The sequence below is a fragment of the Anabrus simplex genome, chromosome 1 (genome assembly GCF_040414725.1).
Source record: "Anabrus simplex isolate iqAnaSimp1 chromosome 1, ASM4041472v1, whole genome shotgun sequence".
NCBI lineage: Eukaryota > Metazoa > Arthropoda > Insecta > Orthoptera > Tettigoniidae > Anabrus > Anabrus simplex.
The window spans coordinates 495,214,939-495,238,854 of record NC_090265.1 but is presented as its reverse complement, the minus strand read 5'-3'; the positions used below and the strand labels follow the sequence as shown (position 1 = coordinate 495,238,854).

At 38.5% G+C, this 23,916-nt stretch overlaps 1 protein-coding gene across 1 annotated transcript in view; it reads left to right on the top strand.

The window, feature by feature from the left end:
* nclb (no child left behind) overlaps positions 1–19,725 on the top strand; it is a 113,880-nt gene extending 94,155 nt beyond the window's left edge. Inside the window, exons 10-11 of the mRNA XM_067144723.2 lie at positions 7,237–7,482; positions 19,433–19,725. Of these exons, the coding sequence (XP_067000824.2) occupies positions 7,237–7,482; positions 19,433–19,689 (503 nt within the window). The 3' untranslated portion in view covers positions 19,690–19,725. The remainder of the gene's footprint in view (positions 1–7,236; positions 7,483–19,432) is intronic.
* Positions 19,726–23,916: the final 4,191 nt, after the last annotated feature.

Below are 23,916 nucleotides of genomic sequence, written 5' to 3'. Positions count from 1 at the left end.
CAACAAGACATTCTACCATTGCACAGGGGTGAAGTATTAACTTCATGCGACAAATGCGACTAGACATTTAGCACCACACAGAAGAGATACTCCCATCTCATGCTACAAATGTGACAACGTGCAGAAGTCATGGCGGAAGAAATGGAAGTGCAAGCAAAAAGCGCTCTACAAAAACTAAGAAATATAGCTGAAACGGGAGGATATATGAAGGAGGACACCAAAGACAACATTCTGAACGCAGTGAGTACTATAACAGAATATATAAAAGCAATAGAGGAAAAAGTGAAGCCAGGAAATAGCGTGGATATTTTAGAAGCAAATACAACAGTAAAGGTTAGAAAACATCACATTGACTTGGAAGAAGAAGAAGAAGGGGACGAAAGCAGCAGCGCGAGACAGGTGGTACCATCTATAGACGCAACAACAGAAACACGAGGGGAAGACAACCAGGCAAAGGCGCCAACAACTGGAGAGAGCAACAATCCGGATGGTAAAGATATAGAGGGCATAGATCATTCCCAGAAAACATTTGGGGAAACAAATAACATGAGAACATCTCTCGGCCGCATAAATGAAAGTGCAACTGAGAGTCAGAATAGCACACCATCTGCCGATGACGAGGAAAACCACCAAGGAAGAAAACAACACGCAGCAAATCCTGCATTTCCAATAACACAAGGCAAGAAACGTAATAACGCTATAGTCAAGCAGACGACAATAAATGTCGAGACAGTAAATGAGAAATTAGAAAGCATAATGGAATTCCTGGAAAACAAGCTAGATCAAATAATTGAGCAAAAAGTTAACCAAAGTCTAAAAAGCAAAATTACAACATAAATAAACCACACGGTCAGGACAGCACAAAATGCATTTGATGAAACAAGCACTGGTACACGCGAAGAGAAGAATCAAATTCGCCAGAGAGAGACAATCAGGGAAACGAGAAACAAATGGAATAACATATCGCCCTTAACCAATCAAAGACAAAATGATGACGGTGAACTAGAAGCGGCAGAAAAAATGGCATGGCTGCACATAGTTTGGCTTAAACAGAGCACCACGGCAACAAATATAAGAAAATTCTTGGAAAGGAATGGCATCATAGGACACATAGAATGTGAAGAACTTCATACACTGGGAGACAGAAAAGCTTTTAAGGTCGGTTTCCCATATATCTATCTGGAAGATCGCAGAGCGCGGATTTCTGGCCACAGGGAATAAAAGTCAGAAGATTTCGCTTTCGGAGATATGATAGGAGACCAGAGGAAGAATGAGGGGTGGAACTTCAGTAAACATCTCACCCAACTCCCAAAGAAGAAGGGACCTTGGTCGAGCACGGAAATAAGTGTATTATTATGGAATATAGAGGGAATAAGAAACGTAATACCCCACATATCACAGAAGACAATAGACGGCACAGATGTTATGATACTGACAGAGACATTCCTCACGGAACCAATGGACTTGCAAGGCTACTATGGTATACACACGCTAGCGACCCCGACGGAAGGAAGACCAGCAGGGGGAGTCACAATCTTCATAAAAGGGAAACTGGGAGATATCAAGCGAATCATCAAGGAGGAAAACATGGTCACAATAATCACATCAGAAATTACGATAATAGGAATTTATATTCAGCCAAATACACCTATAGAAAACATAATGGATAAAATATCTATAGCCATAGAACAAACGAAAGCAGAAAGGAACGTTATAATTGCCGGAGATTTTAACTGCAGGATAGACAAAGAAAATACCAAAACTCGCATCCTTCTTGAGACACTGGAAGAAGAAGGCTTCAAAATAGCGAACAAAAAAGAAACGCCAACCTACTTTGCACAGAACGGTCATAGCGCCATCGACCTACTATTTTTTAGAGGAGTACAACTACAATTGTGTACACAAGAAGGCCTCTGGAACTCATCGGCAGCACCAATAAGGAAACACATACCTATAATGACACGCCTACGCATGGAAATCCAACTTAAGAGGAAGGAAGCAAAAAGACTAAGTATATATACTAGAAAAATCCAGCGGGAAACAGTAGAAGAAAGCAAGGAAAACATCGGGAAAGCTAGAAACCTAATAGAAGAAGAAAGACTAGAAGAAGCCCTAGAAATAGCCACCAAAGTAATAACGAAAGCTATAATAGTAAAGGAAAGAAGACACGCACAAGCTTGGTTTGACCAAGAGTGTTACAAGGAAAGAAAAGCAACTCTAAAGGCCCTGAATGCAGCAAAATTATACAGACACCCAGAAGACTTAACAGCACATGCAGAGAAAAGGAAAAAATATAAAGAACTAATAAAAAAGAAAAAAAGAAGAATACACAGAGAAACAAGGAAGGAAACAAGCCGAGGAAGCAAAATCAGACCCATACATAGCGCTGAAAAAGAAGACATCAATCGCAACAGGAGAAATTCATATGGAGAACTGGGAACATCATTTCTCGAACATACTCAATAAGGAAGGGCTGAAGCAAGCATATGACATAGAAACAGCAGAACCCGCACATGCTGTGGAGCCAATAACAACGTATGAAATTAAGAAAGCAATACAAGGAGGGAGAAACAAGAAATCCGCAGGACCAGACAAAATTTACATGGAACACTTAAAAGATTCACTTGGCGAGATGGAAGAACTGTGGAAAGACCTAATGAACAAATGTATACAGACTGGGAAAATACCAGAGGGATGGAACACAGTGACTCTAAAGGTATTGTTCAAAGGAAAAGGGAGCAGAACATCACTAGACTCATTTAGAGGAGTAGCACTAGAAAATGCATCCTTTAAAGTTTTCACGAAGATACTAAATGATAGATTACTGGAAGCCTTCAGTGGGTACATTCCAGAAAATCAATTCGGTTTTATGAAAGGCAGGAGCATGGTCCAGACAGTGAAATACCTAATAAATCAGGTAGAAGAAGCCTTAAGACACAAAGGAGGGAAATATCACGCAGTGTTTGTTGATTTCAAGAAGGCATTCGACTCAATCGACAGGCGAAAGCTAATCGAGAAAATGAAATTGACAATCGGCGAGAGAGACCCACTAGTGAGAATAGTTGAAGCATGTCTACAGAGGAACATAATCCGAATAAACAACAACGTAGAAATTTCTGAAGACATAATACAGACGAACGGAGTTATGCAAGGGGATCCCATGAGTCCCACATCATTACGTTTTTTTAATTTGTTTGTATAGTATGTAATCATTGTTTTACTACTGAAGATGGCCTTGAGATTAGGCTGAAACATGTATAGACTTTGCTTCATCTAACAGATGACTTGAATTGTATTGATAGGAGGATTTTATAAATATTTTCTTTTGTAAAGTCCCACACTTTTCAACATTTATACAGCAGATGTGAACCGCATAGTAAAGGAAGGATCAAAAGCAGAGCTGATCCTATACACAGATGACATGCTGATCGGAGCGAAAGAAAAGGAGGATGTGCAAAGGGCAGTCCGCAGACTAGAGACCTGGGCGGAGGAAAACAGCCTACAGATAAATGAAGAAAAGACAGTACAAATGACCTTCAGAAAAGGTGGGAAATTAACGCCCAAAGACAACATAACATTACACCAAAAGCCATTACAAAAGGTACGAAATTACAAATATTTGGGAATAACACTACAGACAACGGCGGCGTCCTTTGGTATACATATTCAAGAAAGAACGGCAGCAGCAATCAGAGCCTCATACAGCATCCAAAACATTTCAAACCTATCAATCAGCACGGCGATGAGACTTTTCAAGACGACAGTAGCGCCAGTGATAACATATGGAATTGAGATCGTGTGGGAAAAGCTGAAGATCGGAGACCTGATGAGAATAGAAAGAATAAAAGCAATGTTCATGAAGAGGATTACCCGAGTCGGAAAGACAGCGCCATCCCGGATGGTATACGAAATGATGCGGGAGATGTATTTCATAGAAGACATACGATCACAATTCTACCTACAATCAACGGAAGCAAGCAGGGCACTAGTAAACATCAGGGAAAGGAAGAAAAGTGAAATCGACCTCGACTTCTACGCCTCACCAGCGATGACGGGCGATAGATGGACTAGAGAGTGCAACACACAACGCCACGTGATAACACGACTCTCCATACATGGGTTTCACCACAAGATATGCGTAAACCAGAAGTTCCATGAACCAGACGAAGATTGTAAGTGCATTTTGTGTGGACAGAAGTGTAGTAGATATCACATCATAATATGCATGAAAAGAACCAGGACAATTACAGACTATAGCAAAGACTGAAATGTGAAATTTATTTAATGCTCAAACTTGAGTGTACATTTCTCTATTAATTAATTTATAGCATACCATTTCAGACATGGTATCTAAAGAACAGTACAAATGGTGTTATCTTGAAGAGTGTGTATTATTTGACTGTCTTCAGGTGCAAGTACTGTAATACATTAAATTGATTGTCTTGAAAAGGTGTAAAATTAAGCATGGTAACAATAATACTCAAAGGCTATTGAAACTATGATATATGAAGTATAAATTTAAAACTTTACTTATTTTTTATTCGTTAGTTTTATTTTTGGGGTGTGGTTGATTATTTTTGGGGTGTGGTTGACTCTTTGCTGGAATAGGCTAGAAAGAAACTTGCACAGAATTGGAATAAAATGGAACAAAGACAATGACAGGTCACTACGGGAAGAGGAAGGAACAGAAGAAGAGATAGGAGTAACTTGAAAACACAGTAGGACATTGATCGGCTTTCTCATCAATCCCTTTGCTTCTCTGTCTATTTCATGTCAACACCCTGACAAGATTGTTCCAGCTTCTCAACTTCACCAGGAGAGTAGGCAATAACACCAACTGAGGAACTATCTTGACAGATCTTTTGCCTTGATGAGGGAAGTATAGGTTAAATGGAAACCTGGGTAAACACAAGAAAAGGGAAGTGAGAAAGAAAGAAAGGTGAATTCAGATAGTAAAAGACTAGGTACACAATTCAAACAAGTAATGGATAAAGTCAAATATAGAAAGATAAGAACACACATCAGAATAAATGTAGTGATAAATCATTGCGGGGGAAAAGAGCAAATGAAAGAATGAGACTAGGACAGGCATGAAAACAGAGGTCAAGAACATATTGTCACGTTTGTCCTTGTCTATATCTCTGTTGCATTCTCACACTGGTAAAACTACTATAAATGTATCTCGAACATAATAACCATCCTTGAAACTACTTGCGCATCCATCTGGCTGTGTCTTCCTTTTATTGGCAGTCTGACTTTGCTGCATGAATTTTCCCCCTCCTCCTATATCTCACTAGCTAGCATGGCCCATTATGTGATACCAAATCTTTTTTAAGTAAAATTTGCAGTAAAATATACCTTTAACTTCATGTATAAGAGTATTCTTTAATCGTTGCCCCAAACATCTCACTACGCCAATGACATGGATTGCTTGATTGTTGGACTGGCTTTACAGATACCGTCATTCAACAAAATTCGTAACAGCTCCTTAAAAATACCTTATATCAGTGAGAAATTATATATTTCAGGCGTATAGTATTGAAAGTTAAGTCTGCAAGTTTCTACCAGTGTGTGAGACATTGTATGGAACAAAGATGTGCCAATGAAGTGCAAGAAGGTTTTATACTTGTCCTATTATAAACCTATACTGACCTGTGCTTCAGCAGCCTGGACGTTGACTAAGCAGAACCATACACAAGCAGCTGAAATGAGGTTCTTGAGAAGCATACAGGGAAAGACAAGCCAAGATAGAATACGAAGTGAGGAAATGAGGAGAAGCGTGGGAGTATGTAAACTTCAAGAAGAGATTGGTATAGCAAAGCTAAAATGGTTTGGACACGTGATGAAAATGCCATGAGAGAGAATACCAAAGAGAACATTCATAGATACAGAGACTGAAAAGAGGCCTAGGGGAGGGCCTAGAATGAGATGGAGGAGTTCTGTTGTGCACTGTACTGCAAATAGAGGAGTCGATAGCAATAAAGTATTGGAAGAGGAATGGTGGAAAGATTGAGTTAGGTGGAGGGCTTTGGTACACTACCCTACCCAGAGAGAATCTGGAAAAGGGAATGGAAGAATAAGAATAAGAAGTATTAATATTTGGTAACAACAGCTCTAGCAATTTCTTTATAACCATCTCCAAATTTCAAATTTGCTTGTAACAGATTTTTAAATATATGTCCTTTCTTTTCATTCTCAATCCCAAAACATGGCTTTAATTCAGTCTAAAAAATCATATCTCCACTTTATTAATGGTAAGTAAATAAATGTGGCTTAATTTTGAAGTTTATTAGTTTATTAGACTGGGTGGTTCTCCAGATATGCAGCTTGAAACTCAGTCACTCCTACTTTCTCCACTGATGGTAAGTATCGCTCGGACTGTATTCTTTCTTCATGGAAGTTAAGAAGCAACTGAGGCCATTCACTGCAAAGTCATACCAAATTAATCCTCCCCCTGTTTGTGCCTGATTTTGAGCTGCATAGGTCGTTTTGCGTGTGATACCATAATAGGACATGTTTGCGTTGTTATCCTTGTCTCTTTCTGTTCCACCCTCTTTCAACTCTGACCTGTCATTTCCTTTATTCCAGTGTATGTACGTATTAAAATTCCTGTACCGAGCAAGTGGCTGCACGGTTTGGGTCAATGTAGCTATCGGCTTGCATTCGGGAGATAGTGGGTTCGAACCCCACTGCCAGCAGCCCTGAAGATAGTTTACCGCAGTTCCCCATTTTCACACCAGGCAAATGTTGGGACTGGACGCTAATTAAGGCCACGATCGCTTCCTTCCCAGTCCTTTCCCGCTCCCATCATCACCATAAGACCTGTCTGTGTCGGTGTGATGTATAGCAAATTGGTAAGTTCCTGTCTTTCTATATGGATTTATTTGTCACTTACCTGTTCCTTTCTGTCACTGATATTGAATCACTGGGCTCCCTTACCAATTCTGATGCTGTGGAAGGGAGGTTCAGTGCCTCTAACTTCACCAAATAAATGAACGAGTCTGAAAAGAATGCCCTCCTCCAACAAAAAATAAAAACAGGATTGCTGGTATTTAGACTTGAGTGAATAAAGAAGGGAAGATAAAATCTATGTGTGAGTGGAAATGTGTCAGAATTTGCTGAGAGTTTTGTGAATCTTTTGTAACTAGTTTTAAAGTAGTGAATTTTATTCTAATAATACTTGGTTGCTCTTCTCGCTGGTTACTGAAGCAGTGAATGCATTTTGATTTGTTACAGGTCTTGCTCTAAGTTCATGTTGTCCTGGATTGTTAATTACATCATCAAATGAGGGTGAGCTAAAAACTTGGGATATCATGGGTGAAGGAAGTAATTCGCCTGTGTTCATCAGTGAGAAGAACATGGGTATTGGAGCAGTGCAATGTCTGGGAGCTTGTCCTGACTTGCCATTTATTATTTGTGCTGGTGGAGACAAGAAGAGTAATAATTTTGAAGTATGGGACCTTTATCATCAGGATGCGGCTGGTAAGCACAACAGTTTATGATCAATTAGTGACCTGGTCCAGCTTCTCATGAGGGCAGTTTAAAATTTATGGTGATGGGCCTTGTAACATTTTCTTGTAGACAACATAATTTGTTTTTCCTCCTCATGTGTGTTTGTAGCTCAGTACAGTGTTTTTCTATGGTCTTCCTGCCACTTGCCTGTTAACTCAATTTCTTTCTCCTTGTGCAATATTTAAACCATTCATGCACATTCACTAAATCATTGAAATTTTGTACAAATTATAAAGGGTGTTTTCATAATAACAAGATTATTGATGTGAATAGACAGTTTATTTTCATAAGGCTTCTGTGAATATTCTCAAAATATGGTTTTCTAATTTTAATGTTGATTTTTTTACTCCAAACTATAACATAAAATAATGAAAATCACATCAAAATCCTTTTGGTGATTCTTGAGATTAGCCCGCACAAACACCTACAGATTGGGGGCGGGACAACATGTATAGGTAGTAAGTAGAGTTCATTGTTGGTTCAAAGCAGAAAGATATTGGGTGATATGAATAAACCAGAGACGTATCTCTTGTCTCATAAATATTAAGACGTCTCAAATGTATATGAATAAAAAAGCGATGTCCCAGCAGTGACCTTTGCTCCTTGAGACACAGTTCATTAGCGGATTCTCTCGGAGACACATCTCCATATGTATATGAATAAACTGGAGCTTAGTCTCTCTGAATGGAGACTGATCTCAGAATTTCTTAAGACTGCCCAGAAGGTGACTCAGGGCAATGTAATCCGGCTGAAAACGTGTTGGCAGAGTTTATGATGATTTTACAATGGAGAAGAAAAATTTATATAGCACAAAGAGATTCTCTCGAACATGATTATAAAGATTTCTACCGTTTCCGGAAAGAAAATGTGGAATGGTTAGCACAACATTTTCTGGAGCCAATACACGAGACATTTATATAACAATAATGATAAAGATGATGACGATGATAGCCATTGGCGATAGGATTTACATGCATCATAAAGTCTAAAATGTTCAAAATCAAACCAGAAATATGCAAAACCGTGCAACATACAATTCTGAAAATGTTCTTAGTAATTATTAAATTAATTTAATTATTTTTGATCTATTCCACATTTGTGATTTTTTCTGTATGTTGACATTTTTTCTATTCACAAAATACGACTAACATTTTGTAAATAAAATTAATTCACAATCACGAAAAAGGCCAAAACAAAACATAGCTATGTTTAAGATATCACTTACAATTATTCAAGGCTTTCTTTGTTCACTTTGTCCTGCTCCTTAGCTGAATGGTCAGCGTAGTACTCTTCGGTTCAGAGGGCCCCGGGTTCGATTTGCGGTCGGGTCAGAGATTTTAACCTTAAATCCTCAACATTCCTGCAACTCTCACACAACACTATCCTCCACTACAATAACACGGCAGATGACATCCATCCTCGTCGGAGGGTCTGCCTTACAAGGGCTGTACCAGGCTAGAAATAGCCACACGAAATTATTACCTATTATTATTATTATTATTATTATTATTATTATTATTATTATTATTATTATTATTATTATTATTATTCACATTTTGATATCTGGACGGATATTTTTTCAAGTCTGAAAATTATTGCTTTCTATCACATGTTGGCCAACTGTTATTGAACGAATATGTGAGTATCTTTGGTCCTGGTGTAAGCTATCCCATTTATGTTTACTTCAAGTGCCGCAAAATTCCGTGCCCATGCCTTTTTCGATTGCACTGTTTCTAAGTTTATTTAAAAGTTTCAACCGGCGGCTCGTGCCCTTGAGAAAAATATGCTGTAACTGGTTTTACAACATTTAACAGATTCGCATAATGACATTATTCGGCCAATGATTTGCTGCCTCTATGAGAGCTGCTCTTTCACTCTTTCTCAACCATCACACCAAAATCTCACTTGCGCCGAATACTACAAGGGAAGCATTTGGTTTGGATCAGACAGACATGATGAAACTTCGATGAATTGCCAATCAACCTGTCTTAAATTTATTGCTGATATTCACTTTGTCATAAAATCAACGACATTGTTCTAATTAATTGCTAAAGAACAGCTGGGTGGTTTGCAGTTGTATTGACCTTGCGCATGCACTGTAGAAATGCACTGATAGTTCTATTTTAAAGAAATGCTCTGATAGTTCTATTTTAAAGTTACATTAAACATTGTGCTTTAGAGTGAAAATTAGATTTTGACAACATGAATAGAATGTCTTGCTCGTCAAACCCATTTTACTAACATGCACAGTATATGAATATTTCAAAATATTAGGCTTTTAATACTTCTTTGTCGTTTACAATTGAAGCTAAAATATGTAATATGAAATCCTCGTCATTTATATATAAACTTGCATGCCTTAAACTTTCGGATTCTTGTTGAGAGTCATTCATTTTGTCACACTGCGGGTAACCTTTATAACAACGTCAATCATGCTGCGATGTTCTGGTGTCTTAATTGATCATCCTGCCATGTTTTATTGAAATTGCTGCCATCTACACACCACGTTTCATTGCAATTTGTCCGGTCAAAATCAAACAACTCCCTTGTTAGTTATATTCGTTCATGAATATGGATAGCATTTTGTATTATTTCTATATTTTGAAAGTTTGAAATTTAGACAGTTTATGCAACAGTATATAGGTATCGGTTGTATATTATATACCGGGTGAGTTGGCCATGCGGTTAGGGGTTCATGCCCCACTGTCGGCAACCCTGAATATCGTTTTCCGTGGTTTCCCATTTTCACACCAGGCAAATGCTGGGACTGTACCTTAATTAAGGTCACTGTCGCTTCCATCCCACTCCTAAACCTATCCCATCATCGCCATAAAACCTATCTGTGTCAGTGCGACTTAAAACAAATCGTAGAAAAAGTACATTATATGCAGAAACACCCCTAGCTATGTACAGGTATGATCAATACACTCTTCATATTCGTGAAGAATGAAGTACGAAGTGTGTTTAAAAAGTGTTTGAGTGACTTTCAATGACCACAGAAAATTATGCATTTGAATGTGGATCCTAAATGTGATGATAAATACAATGTAACTTCTTACACAATATCTTGAAGGAAACTTACAAGAAAAGAAACCTTAAATCAGCCGTTCCCAAGCTGGGGTGCAAGTATACCAAGTGTACGAGCCACGTTTATGTAACCCTAGAAAGAACTGAAATAATAACTGTAGTGATTATTGAATATTGATTAATACGAAAGGTATAGTTTGCAGAATAGGCTCCTAAGTGAAACACAACTGAATAAGAAAAGACTGTCAAGAACTATTCTAAATGAAAAAAATATTGGTGGGTGTTCCATTTCGGTTGTACTTGTTTGTTCTGCTCTTTTCTCCGTTTGATGTAAAAGATTTTCCATTTGCAGTTTTAGTTGTAAAACCGGTTTTTGCACTGAAATAAGTTCTTCTGTTTTTCTGAGAACACACTGTCGCTTTTCAGTCTTTTTCGCTTGTAAATCTAACGCTTTCCTCTGTTCCAACAAAACCACTCTTTGTAGCTCCGATTGTTAATTCACTCGTCAGCTGACAGATACTAGAGCCAATGTGCGAGACTCATCTCAAGTGGAAGGAGATAAGTCTCGTTAGCGAGAAACAAACTTTACTCATATACATGACAAGTTCTGTCTCGCAAGTGACTTCCGTCTCAATCCTCCTTTGAGACTTGTCTCCGAGTTACATCTCATTTTTATTCATATCACCCATTAGCTACAATGTTATATGCATTATATTTCACAGGATGTTTATTTGCACTATAAACAAATACTACCCTAATAAGGGAGGGATTTTAAACATCTCACGATGTGGTTCTGTCTTTTTAATTTCTTCAGATTTACTTTACTTGAGAGTGTTGGTGGAGGGAGAAATTGCAGAGATTATACAAAATCACATTGAAGTGATCTTTATAAAGCCTCAACTTCCTAAAATGCGCAGCAGGAAAAGTACTGAAATGGGCTGCACATACATAACTGCCAACTTCCCCTATTTAGGTGGCAGACTCCTGATTTTCTCCGCTTCTCAATTAACTTATTCTATTATTTCTCCCGATTTTAACTTTTTTTTTTTTGTGAACTTCAAACATTTTTTCAAATTCCGCCATTTCAGCTTTGAAAACCAATGGCCAGAAGTCCTATGCCCATTTGCTGCTTTCAAATTAAATATCAGCGTTTATTAATACGAGAAATGCACGCGAATGTGTGATGTTTATTTAAACCTGTATAGCGCAACACTTATATTGATTGTAAATCTCTCGTTCTCGTGTGCTACAGTATGTTCATGTTTGCTCACATCTGTCTAGTCGGTTCTGGAGACTAGTTGCTAGATTTGGAGTCTGTTTTAGTAATTTAGTGACAGAATTTCAAAGATAGCGACTAGTGACTTTTCTAGAGATTTTACGAACCATATGGAGACAATTCTGGCAAATGTTAATTTATTACTTGATAAAAATAGCATTGCACTTCGCATAATCTGTGCATTTGCTAAGAGTAATGGCAACTAAGTGCATGACTAATTCACACATGTGGAGCATGAGTTCACACTATTTTTGGAAGGCTTATCGGAGACTGATCATCACACATACTTCCTGTGGGGGAATAGAGATGTTTAATTTTTAGTCTTGTAGCCTCGCAACAGTCTGGTTTTGAAACAATAAGTGTTTTATGTATATATGTATTGAAAAGGTGGACTTCAGTATGGAACAAAATTAAATTTATAGCATATAAATACACCATAGTACTCCTGTGTTGCACAAGACATGTAGAATAAGCAGTTTTGATCAATATCTCCTGATTTTTCCTGATTTTCATATCAAAATCTCCTGATTGTTTGGTTTTGTTAATTGGCAGGTATGTGTATACAACAAGTGCCATCATCTTTTAAATACTGAATTAATGGCTGCATAAATCTCAAAAAATATATAATAATAATAATAATAATAATAATAATAATAATAATAATGTGGTGACCTTTGGTCCAGTGGGTCCCAGGTTCAATTCCCGGCCAGATCTGGGATTTTAATTCCAATGGCTCAGGGCTGGGTGTGTGTGCCGTGTACATCATTAGAATCCATTCTCACAGATGCGCAGGTCATCTGTACGGCATCAACTCGAAAGACCTGCACCAGGACTTTTCGAAGGCCACACGCCATTAAAAAATTACATAACATTACAGATGCAATCTCATGTTGATTGATCTTTGCAAGTAACTTCAGACATCCAAGGATGATGACTTGCGTTTTTGCTGGGTTTAACATACCCCATCTCAAAGTCCTTGAAGTTCTATGGGTGAAAATATTTGATCTGGAAATGTGTGGAGGTAAATTTGCTCATCATCAGTGTAAATGTAGTATTTGCATTGCATTAGGTTTTTGGAGAAGTCATTAATGTAAATAGAATAAAGAAGGGGTCCTAACACTGACCCTTGGGGCACACCACATTGCACAGACTGCCAAATTGATTTGTTTATCCTGTCTGAAGCACACTGCTGACAGCCATGCAGGTAGGAATGAGACCAACAGAGGACACTAACTGAGAAATGGAGGGAATACAATTTAGATACGAGGGGAGATCAAATATAAACAGGATTTTATTTTTTATTTAAATTCATTTATTGAAAAACATAAGGCAATTACAATTTTTTTCCACATATTTTCCTACTTTGGAAATGCATTTGTCTCAGCATATGGGCAGCTTTTTGATGCCCTCATCGTAAAAAGAACAGGGTCGTGTCACCAGCCAGTTGCGCACGAAGTCTTCCACACTCGTCATCTTCAAATCGTTGCCCTCCTAGAGCTTCTTTAAACGGTTCGAACAAATGGAAATCACAGGGCAATACGTCCAGGCTGTAAGGAGGATGATCAAGTGTAATCCAATGCATTTCCTGTAGTTTGGAGACAGTTAGAGCTACATGATGATGCCGCACATTGTCGAATCAGTTGGTCTTGTCTTTTGCGGCAATATGCAACCCTCGCCTTGTTCAACAGCTCACAGTAGTAAGCAGTATTGATTGTGCATTGCTCATGCAAAACATCAATCAGCAAAATGCCTCGCCAATCAAAAAAAACAGTTCCAAGAATATTGCCAGCTGACAGCTGAGTCTTGTCTTTCACTGGTGCTGCCTCCCCTTTCCTCCACCAATCCTTACTGGTTTGTTTGGATTTGGGAGTGTAGTGGTGGACCCATGTTTCGTCACAGGTGACGATTGACTCAAAAATGCATCACCACCTTCCGCAAACCTTGCTGTAAGCTTCTGACAGGTTCCAAAGATCTCAACTTCAGATTTTCGTTTCAAAGGCGAGGGACCCATCTGGAACACACTTTACGGAACTGTAGTAGGTCGTTTGTGATGATTGCTTGACAGCTCCCATAACCGATTCCGACTTGTTCTGCAATTTCTGATACTCTCGCCCGTCCGTCGTCATCAATAATGTCTTGAACCGCACAAATGTTTTTGTCTGTAATGCTGATCCAAAGACGGCGATTGTGTTGCTGATTTTCCACACGTTAACGTCCTTCCTTGAACTTTTTATGCAGGCAAGCACATGCGTCCTTGACAATGATCACCGAACTGTGCAGTCAATCTCTGGCAAATTTCCGCCACTGTAGCTCCTTTATGAGCAAGAAATTTTATAATTGGATGGTGTTATGCATCACTTGACCAAGCGCCAAAAGTTGATTTTGAGATATTGACACAAACACAATATCCTTTGTATTAATTCATATTTCCTGTTAAATGTGAGGTATTATATACCAAAATGAAGATAAAAACATGAATTTTCTTCTTAATGTATTCAATTTAGGGATTTTGAAGTATATCATCGTAATCTGAGATGATGGTGCTTAGTCACTTGATGCTTTATTGCGGTTACATTCGTTTTTTGTTCTGCATCACTTGACCAACAAATAAAATTGTCATTATTTAGTGATCAATCTGACTTAAAAATTCAGTGCAGTGTAAAATATGGTACTTGTTAACTAATTTTATTGCTTATTTAAGTACAGGATTAAATTATACATAACACCATACAACATGACATAGAGTAAACATGAATTTTAGAATATACAGTTGTACAGAAATTACACTGGTTGATCATAGTATTGAAGCATCATAAACACACAGTTTCTCCAAGTGTAATATAATGCAGGATTTTAAGAATTTTCAAGTTCAGAATCCATATTTCCACAATCAAACCCATCTATATCATAGTCTATTCCAGGATCACTAAGCAAGCCATTATAGAAAGACTTAGCTTCATTGGGAATTAGCTCCATGAGAGAGCGCAGGTCGTTTAGTTTCGCTTTTGAAACTGGTTTTCCATTGGGCCACAACGGAGTGAGCAGACCATGTAGAGCTGATCCATTTTCATTCTGAAGCTGCGACCAACTGTAGATTTCTTAGTGTTCACTTCAACAGTGCCTTCTGCATCATTGCTAAAAGGTTTATCTTTCTTCAACTCTATTTCTCTTACATGCAGCCAGTTTACCTTCTCACTGTTTGTGGCCTTCTTTCTGTTTACATTGTGCTTCTCCAGATGATTTGTACTATGAAAATCAGGTCCGATCATTCTGTGCACAACAAGCGGGTTCTTCTTTAGCCACATCTTCATTACATTTATGTAGTCTTCAGCAATATAGAGGCGCTGCTGAAATTTGAAAGCACGTTCCATATCTCCAAAGTCGCTGTCGTTAGGGAGGAAGCTATGGCCTGGAAATAGAAATGTTTGTGTAATCTTTTCAATGGTACGGTGTTGTTCCAGAACTGTTTTCAGAAGTAGAACAATCTTTATATTACGATTCTGGTCTCCGCAAGAATCTGACCACAATATGACTTCTTTGGCTTTGTGCACGCTTTCCATGAGATGCTTGTACAAGCAGGATCCAACCTCCTGAGTCCCCCGTCCTGCTTCTCCTTCCAACCAGACATAACAGTGACCTTTATTATCTTTCCCACTATGAATCCCTAAGTTATATAGCCTAACCACAACTGGCACTTGTAAAAAACCACGTCTGTGGGAGTACGAGGTAATGGCAGTGTTTTTTCAATGACAAAACAAAACGTTTCCAGTTTTTAATCCAACTTCAATTTTTCCATATCGGAGGATTTTAGGTTCTGGGTGTATGCCGCAGGGAAGGAAACCTGTGTGGGAATCTGCTATGCAGGAATCTACAGTTAGCATCACACGACCAAGCGACTGCTCGCTTGTTGTGTGGTCATTTGATGCGTAATTCAGACTCAGAAATGGTGGTTGGTCACTTGATGCAAAACTTCAATTTAATGATTGAGAGGTTAGCGTTTGTTCAAAATTCATTTCCCGCAAAATCATATTGAGAATAAAAGTCCGAACAATAACCTATGTAAAGTTTACACCTTTAACTACCAGATGGTGCAATAATCTAAAAAAATCCATTTTGGCGCTTGGTCAGTTGATGCATAACACCATCCAATTATGTGTTGTGCAGTGGAGGGGTGCACCTGTTGCTCCGACATCATGAGCGTTACTGACAAAACTGCGGGAAGTATCTAACAGCACGCTCTCCCCACTCCTAACGGTACTGCCTAAGCATAGCAGAAGCGCGGGGCCAGTCCTTCCAACTGTTGATGTTCAGGAACAAAAATCCTGTTTATATTTGATCGACCTTTGTAACGAAATGTCAATGTCAGCAGAGTCAAAAGCTTTGCTCAAATCTATAAGTATGAAAAATGTCACTTCCTTATTATCCATTGCTTTTCAGTTGTCTTCTGCGACCTTTAGCAGTGCCGTCATTGCACTGTGTGCTTGATGAAAACCAGATTGTAATGGGTCACAAATTTAGTGAAAATAGGCCACTTAATTAGACCTTAGATTTTATTGTAAATAATCTTAATAATAGTGTGAAAGAAATGGATCATTAATTTTTAATGTCTTGCCATTCCTATCTACCATGCGATCAACCTTCATGTGGTTGATTGAAAAAACAAAAGAAATTTCACAGCCATAATTACATAAATTCACATTCAGATTGGATTTCTGTAGTAAAATCAGCTTGAAAGAAGATTTTTTTTGTGGAATGAAAGATACAGATGTTCAGACAACAGATGATTTAGAAAGAAAACCCTCTGTGGTGAAAAGGGTTGACATTTTGCATCAGTACAAAAGAAGGAGAAAAAAATAAATTTTCATATACAACCACCGAGAAAGCGAACCCTTCCAAACAGCAGACTTAAGAAAAGCGGTGCACTCTTCCTATCATCATCATTCTTTGCCTAAAGGGGAAAGCAGTGCTCTCAACTTGGGAGAGTGACCATGAAGCCCTTAGGTGAGTCTAGGATTGCTTTTGCTTACTTGTATCAGGGTCCTCACTTTCATCTTTCCTATCCAACCACTCTGGTCAACTCTTATTCTCTTCCAACCCCGACAGAATATGGGTTGCAGCGCTTAGGGAATATTTAATTTTTGTGCTCTTAGTGGCTCTTCCCTTCCTTTTGGTGATACCTTCATTCTTGTAAGGGTCGGTCCTCTTCCTTTTTCCACCTGGTGAATGTTAAGATAGTATGGTTGCCCAGTTGTACTTCATTTTAAAACAATGATCACCACTTCCACCTGAATGAATATATCGGCAATGAAAAGTTAAAGTTCCTAGGCCTCGCAAGCCTAATACGTATAGGGTCAGAAAGGACCAAGAATTGATCGAGGGAGGTGAGATAAGAAAGGTGAAAGTAAGGAACCAAGCACAAGTAATTGGAAAGCTACTGCTTGTGCAGTTGTGGAAAATTTATAACTGTTAGGATCTTCAATCTGCCAAAACTAATTAATAAATAAATAAATAAATAAATTTATAAACTATTTATTTAAATTTATAAACTATCTGAAAAAAAGAAAACATATGGTTATAGTATTATACTTGAAAAAGAAATAACTTTGTTGAAAATTCCATCCTGGCTTCTGCGTCTGACCTATTGTTCTAACTATCTGCCAGAACTTTCTGGTCAAAACTGATATCTTTGGCTACACCACACCACTTTTAAAACCAGAGTCACCTACTTAACACAAAAAAAAGTCCTATTTTATAAAAGAGTTCCTCTTGTTTCTTGTTTCCAGAAAATGATGTGCTAATCTACATTTTCTGAGCAAGTTTTAACAAGTACACCTAGACTGCTCCTGATGTTTCTCAGATTTCATTATTAATAGTTTATATTAATATGTAAATTTTACTCACTGTGTTGTTTTTTAACAGGATGATGCATCACTTGGGATATTCATTAGGATCCCACTGCCAATGAGGGACATTTCAACCAAATTTTGTAAATTATTGGGAAAATGTATTTTATTGCCTTATTGAACAAATACTGTATACCAATTATCTATCAGTAACTGACAAATAATTCTTACTTAATTTTCCTTGTATCTCAGCATAATCTCAGTTATGTAGGAGAGAGTGTAGCTCCCCACTTGTTAGTATGTCTGAATCAGTGACGGTTCATGACATTTTACTCTGGCAGGGCTGTGCTGCCCTCTCTTCCCCTTCCCCAATCGGTCCAGTTTTCACTGACCAGCACCACGATACTTTTAGATGAATAATAATATGACACCGACTGAATAGAAATCCTGACTACTATGGTACTGCACTGGTTCACTGATCACAATCACAATTAGTGATAATAACAACATTCATGAAAACAAATAAACAGTGCACTCCTGAATTTCTCTTCCCTTGCTCAAATTTCAAAGCAGGAAAACATATTTAACAATTTGACCACCCTACAAATAGTGCCGTCACGTTCTGGTTACATTTTTAATCTTTACTGTAGCTTCTTCATAGAACTGAATTGTTTAAACAGCCAGTACAATGGAATTCATTGCTTTGTTTTAGAATTAATCTCTAACTATAATTAATGTAAGACCTGAGGGAAAAAGACTAGGTACATTGTAAAGTGGTTGACAGTGTTGCTGAGGGCTCTGCCGTTCAGCTCTTACACCCGCCTTCACTCTTCCTACGCTGACAAACACACATCGTCCTTCCAGAACCCTCCCCACCCCACATGTTTGCTAACTGTTGGGATCTACTGAGTGCTCCGCCATTCAGTTCTTACACCAGCCTTCACTCTTCCTACGCTGACAAACACACATCGTCCTTCCAGAATCCTCCCCACCCCCCATGTTTGCTAACTGTTGGGATCTACTGAGTGCTCCGCCGTTCAGTGCCTACACCCGCCCGCTGCCTGCGCTCTTCCTTCCCTGACAAGCCCACATTGTCCTTCCTGGCTCCCGCACCCCGTACTCTTGCAAAGTCTAGGGACCTACTGAGGGTTCTCCTGCCACAGTCTAAAGAGAAACCATCATGCTTGCTGGACAGCAGCCATGGTCTAAAAGCCTTTGTCGTTTTCTTGAAAGTAGAAAAGCACAATGTTTACAGCCAAAATAATGACAGCATTGTATATGTGAATATCACACCACATAAGTCGACTTCGCTACATTTGTCCATCTCTTTATGTATTACAGAGTGAAATAACGTTTAATGTTTTATGAAAAGGCGGCAGGGCAGCACCCTAAAGCCCTTCATGCATGAACCGTCACTGGCCTGAATACTAAAATGCATATAAGAATAATAATCTGTCATTAAGTTTGGTTACTTCCTTATATCCTAGGTACTAGCTGTTACCATATTTAGAATCATATACCCTGCTTTATACTTTACATGAACCAAACAACTGTACTGCAGCACCTGTAAATTTCTCTAGACCAATGTTATTTTGGAGCCACCAAACCATAGCATAAATCCAGAAAAATTTGTCCCTATTCTTCTGCTGCAGATAAATCTGTGTGATGTTTATTTTCTGACCATGTTCTTTACCATTATGGTGTTGCTTCCTGTCTATATTGCTGCTATTATATGTTATGTTTACTCTGAAAGTGAATCTATATCTCATTACAGTGAATCGGAGATTTGGAACACGTAAGCTACTGCGTCCTGTGAAGTGTGAAGCTTCAGGAGAACAAGAATCTAATGCAGTTCAGAGTGAGGTGCCTGTGGAAGAAGAGGAAGAGGAGGAAGAGTTCATGGACACAGCCAGTGCGGCCATGCAGTCTTTAAGTCTCGAACACAACAGTATTCACAAATCAACTAAAAGTTTCCAATCTGGAAGTTCTAAAAAGAAGAAGAAACATAGAGGGAAAAAGTTTAGAAAATAACATAAATAAGCATTTAATAAACTGGTTTTTTCTTTATCCTTGTTTAATTATCCTGTTCGTGATTAACTATGGTACTGCCGGTACTCAAATCTAATGTGCACTTTTTTCAGCCAAATCTTGTCTGCAAAATCGGGGTGCGCATTAGAATCAACGGTACAGTTGATCCATATGCAAACTTGAAAATTATGTTTAACTTTTTGCATATGTATCAACTCTGTTCAGGTTACTATCCTCATTCCATGCTTTCATATTTTATGTTACTGCCTATACCTTATTTTTGTAGGCATGGTCAGTAACAAAACCTTCATTGTTACTTAAAAGTTTGACTTAAGAGATGGATGGCAAATAGTGAAGGGTTTCATATGAAATGAGCTTCAAAAAAAGGTAACCTTTATGCAGAAGACCATGGAAACATGGAGGTTGCAAGGGAATTGTATAACAGACAGCAACAACACAAGATGGTGATATTTACTTCTAAAGTGATGAGAAAGAAGTTCATTGGCTCACAAAACAGGAAGATGTCCTGAAGTAGACAAAGTTTTGAAATTCTTACAGAAAAAGAGGAATTAAAAATTATAACATACAGCCATTTTCATATAAAATCATGTTAACACATTGACGATGCGGCCCACGTTGCCATCATGTTATGGAATAGAGGGATCATTGATGTTGGTTCCAATATTGTTTTCCACTTTTAGGATCATTGTAACCGTGAAAACAACCTATACAGGGTGGTCGGAAACAACGTGAACCGCATGTGTGAGTACTAGACAGTCATACTGATAAGTAATTTGAAAAAAAAAAAAAAAAACCTTGATATCTCGTGTCGTAATTTTATCCGCTGCTATCAGACCTCCCTAGGTCAACTCTTGTTTTTTTCAACCCTGACGGTATTGCAGCACTCGAGGCCTAGGGAGTTTTCCATTTTCACGCCCTTCGTGGCCGTTGTATTCCTTGTATTTTTCGAAGTGTCGGATTCCTTCCATTTTTTTTCTCTGATTAGTGTTGTGTAGGGGATGGTTGCCTAGTTGTACTTCCTCTTAAAAATAATCACCACCACCATCAATTGTCACAGAACACCTCCTTGTGGTGGTCTGCACCACAAGAAGCTACCCTGCCGACAATAACTGCGAAGTATCCAGGCAATTGTACGTCCTATCTACAGTTATTAACAAATTATAACGTAAGGGTTATTCAGCTAAGATGTCCACCTGAAATAACTCTTGAACCGTTTAATATACTGACATTCTGTTTTCACTTTCGCTAATGGTATTAAGGGACTCATAGTTCAACATGCAGTACTTTTCCAGGCTTTTGACAAAAATTTATCAGCACACACGTTTCCAAATGAGAACTGCTGATGAAATGCTATGAAGCTTACCCTCGTAGTTACTGGAACGTCGCATAGCTCGCAGCACAGAAGAATCGGTCTCGAGAGCGTTGCCCATTACCCCTGTCGAAATATTGGAGCAAATCGAGCATTTTAGATTACACATTCCACTGATGTGTAATGTTGGTTGCATATGCAGCCATGCACATCTTGCGCTGTCTCAAGTTCGAATAATGCGCCCCTCTAGTATCCGGGTAGGTATACATCCTATCTGCAGTTATTCACAAATTATACAGGATTATTCAGCTAAGATGTCCACCTCAAATGTTGTGAACAGTTTAAGATACTGACATTCTGTTTTCACTTTCGTTAATGGTATTAAGGGGACTATAGCTGAACATGTAGTACTTTTCCAGGCCTTTGAAAAAAAATTATTGGGTCACACGTTCCCATGTGAAAACGTTATTTCACGCAATAACTGCTTATGGTATACTATAAAGTTTACACTCTTAGTTGCTGGGACATGGCACAGATTGCAATACAGGAGAATCGGTCTCGAGATCCGTGAAGTCAGTCTCGAGAGTTTCGAGCGAGAGCGTTGCCCATCACTAGTTATCAGACCCCACATTCAATAACATATGACCACTGCTTGTGTTTACCGATATTTTGGTGACGTAGAAAATAATTCCTTACAATGTTATAGAGTATTCGCGTCATAATTAGGAACTTAGATATATGACAGTGCAATGTGAAATTTTGTCTAGTTGTACGCGACAACTTGAAGACGATGTCCGAAACGCAACGTAAGTCGTGAATGTCGGTTATTTTAAATAGATGTCACATAGCACAGCCCGCTGTGTTGCTTATTCAAAAGAAGTAAAATACATCGGCAGGAAAACTTCTGGGATGATCCGATACTTAAAAACACATTAGTATAAATGAAGAGGAATAGTCACAGAACACCTTCGGCCCGGTCTGAATCACACGAAGCTACGCTGCCGACAACGACTGTGAGACATACAGGTAGGTTTATATCCTAATAACAGTTATTAACAAATTATACGGGTTATTCAGCTAAGAAGTCCACCTGAAATAACTCGTGAACAGTTTAAGATACTGGCATTCTGTCTTCACTTTTGTTAATGGTGTTAAGGAGCTCATAGTTCAACATGCAGTGCTTTCCTACGCTTTTGACAAAATTTGTCACACACGTTTCCATATGAGAACTGCTGATGATAATTATCAAGCTTACACTCCTAGTTACTGGGACGCCGCACAGCTTGCAGCACACGATAATCGGTCTCGAGAGCATTGCCCATCACCCCTGCTGAAAGAATTAGAGCAAAGTCGGGCATTTTAGATTACACGTTCCACACATTTGTAATGGGGATTGCATATGTAGCAAAGCACATCTTCCCCGTCTCAAGTTTGAATAATGCACGCCTCTAGTATCCAAGTAGGTGTACATCCTATTTACAGTTATTCACAAATTGTGCAGTGTTATTCAGCTAAAATATCCACCTCAAATGAGCTGTTAACAATATAAAATACTGACATTCGGTTATAACTTTCGTTAATGGTATTAAGGGGTTCATAGTTGAACATGCAGTACTTTTCCAGGCTTTTGACAAAAAGTATTGGCTCTCACGTTTTTATATGAGAACGATATACTATCAAGATTACACTCGTACTTACTGGCACATCGCACAGCTTGCACTACAGGAGGATCGGTCTCGAGATTCTCGCGAGAGTCCCGAGATCTGCGACGTCAGTCTCCAGCGAGAGGGTTGCCCATCACTACTGTTAAGTTACACAGTAATGCATACTGTACAAAATTAGTAATGTTGCATGTATTGTTGAACTTCTCTCACACAATATTTTCACTCAATACACTCAAAAGATTTTATTCACTAACTTACAAAACACCAAAAAAAAAATTAGAACTGTACAACCAGGCTTTTGATTAGTTTATATTCCGTTCATAATTTTCCAACACTATCATTTGAAGAGGGGGTAAATATCCATATTATTTTTAAATGGGAGAAGAAAATAACATATAATCCTACAGTACCAGTCAGAAAAAAAAACCAAAAAAAAAACACTGTACATGAATGTTTACTGGTAGGAGAGGATCGAAGCTGATCTTGTACTCTCAGAGTAGTGTATGTGAATGGCAGAAGTCTGGTGGAGCATTATGGGAGAGGAAGGGAAGCCAGAATATTGGAGTTCATTGGATGGTGTCATATATTATCTGAACAGAGTTGTTGAGTTGGATGTCTATTTTCTTTGCGTGGATAGTGTTCAGTCACACTGGAAAGCTAAATTTGGTTGAAACATAGACCAAGAGCAGAGCACCTCAATGTAGCTGCTGAAGTACCTCAAGAGGTGCCACACAGTTTGTGTACGCATTTTAGCGAACTTTTTAAGATGGTCTTTGTATGAAGTGTACAATCAAGGAATATGCCAAGATACTTCAGGTGATATTCCATCAAAGTGTGACTGAACAGTATCCATGCAAAGATAATAGACATCCAACTCAACAACTCCATTCAGATAATATATGACACCATCCAATCAACTCCAACATTCTGGCTTCCCTTCCTCTCCCATAATGTTCCACCAGACTTCTGCCATTCCTGGTTTCACATCTCTCAGAATAGTACCTATCTCCGAACTGGTGAATGGGGCAAGGTAGGGTGAAATAGTCTTGGAAGTGTGTGGCAAGTGTTCTAATTAACGCTGCTGGCAAAGTAGGACATTTTCTCTTTGATGGTACTGTCACTAGAGAAGTGTACTTGGAAGTGTTATGCACATGAATTTTACCATCTGCACGTGTTCTTTATGGAGCTGATGATGAGGTGGTCTACCAACAGGACAAGGCACCATCACAATACCAT